General features: G+C 39.9%; 1 protein-coding gene and 1 pseudogene across 1 annotated transcript; both read left to right on the forward strand.

The window, feature by feature from the left end:
• Positions 1-811: 811 nt before the first annotated feature.
• Positions 812-1,762, forward strand: LOC127215830 (olfactory receptor 6C76). The gene has a single exon (XM_051176322.1). The coding sequence runs from the start codon at positions 827-829 to the stop codon at positions 1,760-1,762; it is 936 nt and encodes a 311-aa protein (XP_051032279.1). The 5' UTR covers positions 812-826.
• Positions 1,763-6,991: 5,229 nt separating this feature from the next.
• Positions 6,992-7,795, forward strand: LOC127215765 (olfactory receptor 6C65-like; annotated as a pseudogene).
• The last annotated feature ends 1,613 nt before the right edge of the window (positions 7,796-9,408 follow it).

Below are 9,408 nucleotides of genomic sequence, written 5' to 3' on the forward strand. Positions count from 1 at the left end.
TGTCCAAAAGCAAGGTATCAAACACTGACAGTCCGTTTAAAAGCCCCACTGAGCACTGTTTGCATTCTTCAGCTGTGACCACATGGCATTATACAATTTTAAGTCTATTTTCTGTTCCATGGTTCATGTATTCTTTTTCTTTTTTTTTTAATTATTCCATGCCATTGTTTATTGTCTTGCTGTTAGGATCGAATCCATAAAGTAAAAAATATTATTTAGTTCAATAGAGAAACACTAAAAAGGTTTTTAAACTTCGGAAATTTCTGAGTTTGTTTCTTTAGGGTTGTATAAATATTGGTTTTGATGGCCCTGACTCGTTTGCTAAATTATTAATTCTTCAGACACTCAAGAATAGTTTTACATATTTTCTAAAATTGACAACATTTAGAATGATTTATTCACATAAGTAATACATTCCTTTGTTGGGATATTTTTGAGAATAAAATAATATTTTTTCATTTTTAAGTAGTTTCATCATTTTCAGATATATCTACTCAGACTACAACAAAAGACCTACAGTGGTATTATTTTCATCTGTTGCTGAACTTGCTAGATCTATCAAATGACTACTTCAATACTAGATAGCTCTAGATTCAAGTCAATTATCAGACATGTACTTGTTTGTGGTAATTAATACTCACTTTTAAAACTCTGTAATTTGGTGAATGACTTAATGTTTCAGGTTGTTAATGGGTTTCTACAAATATTGCTACAAATCTTCAATGATGTAACAAAACAAACATATATCACAACACAAATATAATTCAAACTTATCCTGACTCTCTAATTCATTCACAATTATAGACCTGGCAGAACTCAAGAAGAAATGAAAAATCGAACATCTGTGAAGGAGTTTATTCTTTTGGGATTAACAAATGACCCAAAGCTAAACATTTTGGTTTTTACATTTTTATTTCTCACTTATATTTTGAGCATCGCTGGAAATCTGACCATTATTACCCTCACTCTGGTAGATTCACACCTCAAGACGCCCATGTATTTCTTCCTTCGGAATTTCTCTTTCCTAGAAATCTCATTTACAACTGTTTGCATTCCTCGGTTCCTTGTGAGTATTGTGACAGGGGATATGACCATCTCCTATAATTCGTGCATGGCCCAGGTGTTCTTCTTCATACTCCTGGGCTCAATTGAATTTTTCCTTCTGGCCGCTATGTCCTATGACCGATATGTGGCTATCTGTAAGCCTTTGCATTACACCACAATAATGAACAGCAGGGTCTGTATGCAGCTCCTAATTAGCTCCTGGTTGGCTGGATTCCTCATCATCTTTCCACCTGTGATCATGGGGCTTCAGCTGGACTTCTGTGACTCCAACATCATTGATCATTTTGCCTGTGACTCCTCTCCCATGTTGCTCATCTCCTGCACAGACACAACCTTCCTAGAGCTCTTGGCTTTCTTCCTGGCAGTATTCACTCTCATGGTAACCTTAACATTAGTGATTCTCTCCTATCTATTCATCCTTAAGACAATTCTAAGGATCCCTTCTGCTGAGCAAAGAAAAAAGGCCTTTTCCACCTGTTCCTCACACATGATTGTTGTCTCCATCTCCTATGGAAGCTGCATCTTCATGTATGTCAAAACATCAGCAAAGGAAGGAGTGGCTTTGACAAAGGGTATAGCAGTGCTCAACACCTCCATTGCCCCAATGCTGAATCCTTTTATTTACTCCCTTAGAAACAAACAGGTCAAAGAGTCCTTTAAGAACTTGGTCAAAAAATGTGTGTCAAATAAAATTTAATGGTAAAGAAATTCACTGTTATATGAATGTGTATTCAAATTGTTGTATTTCCCTATCCACTGCTGTATTTAACTTAGATGAATGTTTGTTGACATGACTTTTTTATTTTAAAACAATCTTTTCTCATTTTATATCCCAATCCCAGTTCCCACTCCCTCCCTTCCTCCTTCTCTCCCCACATTTCCCCCACCCCCACCCCACTCTACCCCATCCACGCTTCAGAGAGAGTAAGGCTTCCCATATAGAATCAACAAAGTCTGGCACATCTCTTTGAGGCAGGAAAAAGGCCCTCCCCCTTATATCTAGGCTCCAAAACAGCCAGTTCAAGCATTAGGTCAATTCTGGTCCCACTGCCAGTGGCCCCACAGACTGCTCATTCCACACAACTGTCACCCACATTCAGAGGGCCCAGTTTGGTCCCTTGAATGTTTCCCAGCTGTCAGTCCAGAGTCCATGAGATCCCACCAGCTCAGGTCAGCTGCTTCTGTGGATATCCTCAAAATGGTCGTAACCCCTTTACTCATCCTATCGCTCCTCCCTCTTGGACTGGACTCTGGGAGCTCCGCCCTCAGAGCTTAGCTATGGATCTCCGTGTCTGCTTCCATCAGTTAGTGGATGAAGGTTCTGTGATGCTAATTCAAGTAGTCATCAAACTGATTACAAGGGAAGGCCAGTTCAGGTACTCTCTCCACTAATGCTTAGGGTCTTAGTTGGGGTCATCTTTGTGGATTTCCAGGAATTTCCTTAGTGCTAGGTTTCTAAATGGTACTTAGCTAAATGTTTTTTTATCTTTTCCATTTCAGCTTTACTTGACACAGTTATCTTTTAAAATTTAGATGCACCTCAAAATTTTCTGAGTGTGACTGATTTGATATTGCCAAAATAGGAATGACATTTTAAAAGAATGATTTTATTTTCAAATAATTTATCCTTTGGGCAACAAGCAAAAAGTAAGAAAAGAGCAACAGGTAACTCTGAAAAAATCATTTTCCCACCATATAAGCACTGATTAAAATGAGCTCTTCCGTGAGGCAATGTCTCCTACCTCTGCTGTGTGGTTACTTCTCATTGTATCTCTAAAGGTCTACTCATATTAAATATTGCCCTGTATGCTTCAATCCACCCTTTATTATTGTAATGTGTGGTACTTGGTGCTTTTTTTGTGGCTCAATTTCCAAAAGTTGCATAAGAATTAGGGGTGGAATGGGATGGGAGGGCAATTGGAGGAGGAGGGAAGGAGGGGTGAGAGAGAGGGAGAGGAAACTGGGATCGATACGTAAAATAAGATAAATAAATAAAAAGAAAGAAAGAAAAAAATAGAATTACTGGTAGCTGGGGAGATAACTCAGCCGTTAAGAGCACTGGCTACTTGTCCAGAGGTCCTGAGATCAATTCCCAGAAACCACATGGTTCACAACCATTTATAGTGTGATCTGATGCCTCTTCTTTTTTTTTTATTTATTGATTTTTTTTTTTATTTTACATGTCGATCCCAGTTCCCTCTCCCTCCCTCCCTCCCTCTTACACTCTCTGCCCCCTCACATGCACTCTGACCATCCTCACCTCCCATCCCCCACCCCAATTCAACATGTCGGGCAATGCCATCCAGGTGGGGTCATGTAGATCTGTCAAGTCATTTGAAGTAGGGACTAGGACTTCTCTCCTATCTCTAGGTTAAGGCAGTATTCCCTCCATGGGGGATGTGTCCACAAGGTCCTTTTGTGCACCAGGAATACATCCTGGCTCCATTGTCTGAGGTCCCTTAGACTGCTCAGTCCTTCTAGCTGAGACCCATATTCAGGGGGGGCCTGAGTCAGACCCATGCTGGCTTCCAAGCTATCAGTTTGGTGGCCGTTAGCTCCTCCTTGTTCAGGTCAGCTGTCTCTTATGTGTTTCTGCAACCTGGTCCTCTCCCTCTGCACCTGGATTCTAGTTCAACTCAGGGTTTTGTTATGGAATATTTGGGAAAGGGGAGAGAAACAATGGGAGACCAAAGGAGACAAAAGAGAATAAGAATAAATAAAAGTAATCAAATTACATTATACATCTCTATGAAAATGACCTAGGGAAATCCATTATTTTGGACAAATAATGGACACTTATAAATTAAAAACAAAAGTTTAAATGTTAATGAGTGTATCCATTGTCCAAAGTTCAGGATTCTAAGACTAATATTAATATATGCATGAGATGGCTTTCCCAGTTACACTAAGTCTCCTGTGATTCATGTGCCTGATACTATGACTTCAGTCCCACAAACACTCTATGTTATCCCAACTATTAAGTACTATTTTATCTTTAGCATGGCTTAGTATGAGCCACAGGCTAGCAGTCCCATGATTAGGATGCCTCTGTTCATTGGAAACCTGGAATCAGTATGGTGCTAATGAATTGTCTAAATTTAACTGTGAAATAACTACTCATATATCAGACTCCTCCTTGTGTCCTACTAAATCTTTAATGGCTCTTGGTTTCCTTTGAGAAGTTTTGGTACTTCTTAAAATTATTCAACTAGAACTCATTGTCTTTCCCAAGGCCCTTCACATCTACACTGAAAAATCATCTTTTCGTTTTGTGGTATGGTTTCTCCATTTGGAATTTATGAGTGTCTTTTCACTAACAATATGAAGAGGATAAATCAAGGCAATTTCCTCAGCAAGCAATATGTCCATCAGCAGTCTTTTTCTTTGCTTCATGTGACAATGACATTCTACATTCCTACAATGCATAATGGCTCCCGAGGGAACCAGACTAAAGGGCTGCCAAAATCAATTAGTCAGACATGCACTCATTTTTCTATCTCCAGGGATATGCTGCTGTTTCCCTTTCACAGATTCCTCTAGTTTTATATTTCAAAGCATGCAAAATGTGTCTGTGGCTTTTGGAGAGACTTTTGAAAAGCCTTATGACTAAACAATATCAGCAAAGTCAAAATATATACACTGTTTGTGTGACATGACAGAAATTTTGGAAGTATGGTGACTCAATTTTTCTCATCCTTACTAACTGGAGTTTAAATTAGAAAGATGATTTATAACAATGAAGAACATTTTAAAGTGATTAAATTTTAATAATTAAGCTACTTTACAAAAGTGACTCAGTCTGATAAAAGGGATAAAAGTGAAGTGACATTTCTTACCTAAAATAATGTATGTCCTCTAATTACAAATAATTAGCAAGCTAAATTGAGATGTGCATGGGAAAAGATGAAATTGAGTATATATACATATATATATGTATATATATATGTATATATGTAGTCTACACTGGCATTTTCCTTTATAAATCAAAGAAATCAATCATTATTTTTTATTGGTTATGGAGATATTTGGTCAATTCCTGCCTTAGTGTTTCTACCTAGATGGTCCTCAATTTGTTACAGCATAGTTCAAAAATATATACCACCAGCCTCAGGAGAAAGTATATTTTCCTAACCATCTTTATTAAAAAAAAAAAAAAAAACCTTTACATGCTGCTTTCTGTTATGCTAGAGGGGATATGGAGTAAGAGGAATACTCCTCCATTGTTGGTGGATATGAAAATTTGTACAGCCATTTTGGAAATCAATATGTCAGTTTCTCAGAAAATTGGGAATCAATCAACCTCAAAACCCAGCTATACACTCTTGAGCATATACCCAAGGGTAGCTCAGTTATACCACAAGGACACTTGCTCAACTATGTTCATAGAAGTATTATTCATAATAGCCAGAACATGGAAACAACCTAGCTGCCCCTCAACCGAAGAATAGGTAAAGAAAATGTGGTATATCTATATGCGTACTCAGATGTTAAAAACAATGACATCAGGAAATTTTCAGGCAAAAGGATAGAAAAAAAATTCATCCTGAGTGAGGTAACCCAGACCCAGAGAGACAAATATGGTATGTACTCACTTATAAGTGGATATTAGCTGTAAAGTGGAGGATAACTGTGCTACTACATACCAGAGAGACTTGGTAACAAGGAGGACCCAAAGGGAGACTCATGGATTTCCCTGGGAAGGTGAAATAGAAGAGACCCCTAGGTAGACTGGGGCAGGTGGAGGTGGGAACATGAAGACTCAGGTTGGAGCAAAATAGAGGGGGAGAGTAATGAAATGAATGTCTTGATGAAGGTGCATTTCAGGGTCAGGTAGACACCCAGTGCAAGGGAAACTCCCACAAATCTACAAGGATGACCCCATCTAAGATGCCTAGCAATAGTGGAGAGAGTGCCTGAATTGGCCATCTCCTGTATTCAGATTGGTGACTACCTTAATTATCATTAGAGAACCTTCATCCAGTAACTGTGGAAGTGATCCACATCTAAGCATTGGGCCAAGACCATGAGAGTGAAGAAGGATTGTATGAGCAGGAGGCAGGAAGTATCAGGGTCATCACAAGGAAACTGGCCTGCTTTTGGGAGCTCAGACTATGGACTGAGGGCTAAGGAGCCTGCATGGGACCTGCCTAGATGCTCTCTACATATGTATGGTGGTTGTGTGCTTGATCTATTTGTGGGACTCTTGGAAGCAGAAGCATATCTGTCCCTGATGCTTTGGCTAGCTTTTGGATACCTGCTCCTAACACTGGGTTGCCCTGCCCAGCCTTAATACAAGGGGAAGAGCTTAGTCCTACCTCAATTTGATAGGCCATGCTGTGTTGGCACCCTTTATGAACAGAAGTAGAGTAGGGGTGGGTTGGGGAGGAGTATAGGGGTGGGGAGCAAATGGAAGGAGGTGAAGCTGAAATCGGGATGTAAAATAAATGAAAAAATTAATAAAACAAATTAAATAAATAAAACTCCAAAATTTTAAAAAAAAAATGTTTACAACTCAAAAAATAATTTCCATATACCAAGTCATCAAAAATGTATGACATATAACTATCAAAATAGAATATGTTTTGATTTACAAAATACAGGTTGATCATTTCCATACCTAACAACTTTGCCTATAAGCCTTCAACTCAAATATATAGCTAGTTTGCCATTTTTTCTGTCAATAACATACAGTTTCTACATTTTCTAATTATTTCTTTTATTTAGAGATTATGATACAGTCGCCTCATTTCCCTCTTCTTGTTGAACACATCTAGTAAAATCGTGTGCCAAAGTAAAAACACTATCTATATATTTGAAGTGCTATCAGTAGCTTCCCATCCTTTTTATCTTCAGACCTATCAGAATCCAGGACTTAGCCACACCAATTACATCATAAATTATAGAATTTATTGATCTGGAATTAAAGATGACTAAGAATTATCAAATTGTGATATTCTCTTCGCTGGTCACATACCTACTGAGTGTAAGTAGAAACATGACCAATGACCATCATTACATTGACAATGTCAAATGTCCACTTGACATTTCTTTCTCAGGAATTTCTCCTGCTTAGAAATCTTATTTACAACAGTCTGCATTTCGAGATTTCTAATCAGCATTGCAACAGAGAACACAGCTATTTCCTATAATGCTTGCATGGCACTTTTTTGTTGTTGTTGTTTTGTTTTTGTTTTTGTTTTTTGTTTTGATCCTTCTGGGAGTGACAGAATTTTTCCTACTGGCTGCAATGTCCTATGATCGTTATGTGGCCATCTGCAAACCTCTGCACTACACAGCTATCATTAGTAACAAAGTCTGCAACCAGCTTGTAATTGCCTCCTGGTCAGCTGGTTTCCTCATTGTTTCCCCCCACCCCCGTGATCATGGGCCTCCAGCTGGAATTCTATGACTCTAATGTCATCAATCACTTCACCTGTGACTCTTCTCCCGCGCTGCAGATTGCTTGCACAGATACAAAGATTCTAGAGTTGATGGGATTCTTCTTAGCAGTACTCACGCTCATAGTAACTTTGGCCTTGGTGATTCTCTCCTACACACTCATCCTGAGAACAATTCTGAAGATCCCTTCTGCACAGCAAAGGAAAAAGGCCTTTTCCACATGTTCCTCCCACATGGTTGTGGTTTCCATTTCATATGGAAGCTGCATTTTTATGTGAAAACATCTGCTAAAGAAAGTGTGGCTTTGTTTCTCCCATGCCACGTCCTTTAGTGTACGTCTTAACAAAACTTAAATTCAGTGGACAGACCCACTGTGACAGACTTCTCCTGAATGGCAGGCTTTCAATGCAGAAGAAAGTCATTGTGTCATTTTCCAAATCTAGGTGAGATATAGTGAGTGCTGTGTTTTACTGTCTGAGCTCTTTGGAAGCCTGCTGCACCTGCGTGGCCAGAGCATGGAGCTGGCGGAGGGTGTCGAGATTGGAACACTTAATAGACCACAATGAGAAGTGAAGAGGAAGCTGTTGCCATTTATTACAGAGAGTAATGGGCTTATATACCCAAGCCAGGGGATGGGCTAAGCATAGGAGGAAGTCATGCACCATCCACACCTGGGGTCAAGGCACAGGCACTGCACACCAGAAATTTCTGAGAACAACCTTGTTTGCTCATCCTTGAGAACACAGGAGTTCTGCAGCTGGGTGGGGAGGAAGAGCGCTGTAAGGGACAAGTATCTAAATTTCCCAACAGAAACCCATCACCCAGCTTCCAAATAAATCACATGGAATCTTATGAATGCCAGGTCTTAGCTTGGCTTGTTTCTTACCGGGTTTTCTTAGCGTAATCAGCCCATCTACCTTTTCCCTCTGGGCTTTATCTTTCTCTATTTCTCTATACCTTTCTATCTTTCTTACTCTGTTGCTGGCTGTGTAGCTGGGTGGCTGGGCCTGATGTCCTCCTTTTCTTGTTTCTCAATCTTCTCTTCCCTCCTGTTTATTCTCTGTGCCTGCCAGCCCCACCTATCCTTTCTCCTGCCTCAGCATTGCCATTCAGCTTTTTATTAGAGCAATCAGGTGTTTTAGATAGGCAAGGTGTCACAGCTTCACAGAGTTAAACAAATGCAACATAAAAGAATGCAAAACATCTTTGAAGCATTAAACAAATGTTCCACAGCATAAACAAATGTAACACATCTTAAAACAATATTCTACAACAGAGTACCTACCTGAATGGGGCTGCTCTGAAGATCTAAAAACAAGAGATAATCACAAATGCAGTAATCCCAGGAGCACCATTCCAGTCTCTGGATGGGAGACATCTATGAGAAATGACAGCGGACACTGCCATCTGAGAAGTTACAGCAGCACAGACTCAAACTTTGAAGAGTGAGATAGCCAGTGACCCTGCCTGCCGGAAAGAAAACATCATCCCCTGAGAATAATGGTGAAGACTGACAGCCGTGAGGCCAAGGCCAGATGACTCTAGGACTCTCATTCTCTAGAGCTATGTCCTGCCACATGTAGTTCACTGCTGGCCCTGAAACCTGTGAGCCCATATACAGCAGGTCATTTCATTTCTGTAGTCTCTTGCCTAGTGCAGGGTGGTTTACTGCTGAAAAGGATCTAAGAGCATGGAGAACTTCGGAAAGAGTTCTAGGTCCCATAAGTACACCTGCTCCAGGGCAGATCTCAATTCTTTATTTGCCTCCCCCACTCTCCAATGCACTGAGAACACTCCATGGGATGGATGTTAGCCATTCTAATGTGCACAATCAGACAGTCTCTATGGGTGAGAACCTGCCTAGCCCAGAGGCTGGTACACAGGTAAGGGTAGCTTCTAAAGTGAACGCAGTTAAAACAGACCACTTTCTCTTCCCAAACTTAG

The sequence above is a fragment of the Phodopus roborovskii genome, unplaced genomic scaffold, assembly GCF_943737965.1.
Source record: "Phodopus roborovskii unplaced genomic scaffold, PHOROB, whole genome shotgun sequence".
In the NCBI taxonomy this organism is placed as follows: domain Eukaryota; kingdom Metazoa; phylum Chordata; class Mammalia; order Rodentia; family Cricetidae; genus Phodopus; species Phodopus roborovskii.

Bases quoted from the DNA above. Each gene is read 5' to 3' on its own strand.
- LOC127215830 (XM_051176322.1), top strand. From the start codon at position 827: ATGAAAAATCGAACATCTGTGAAGGAGTTTATTCTTTTGGGATTAACA.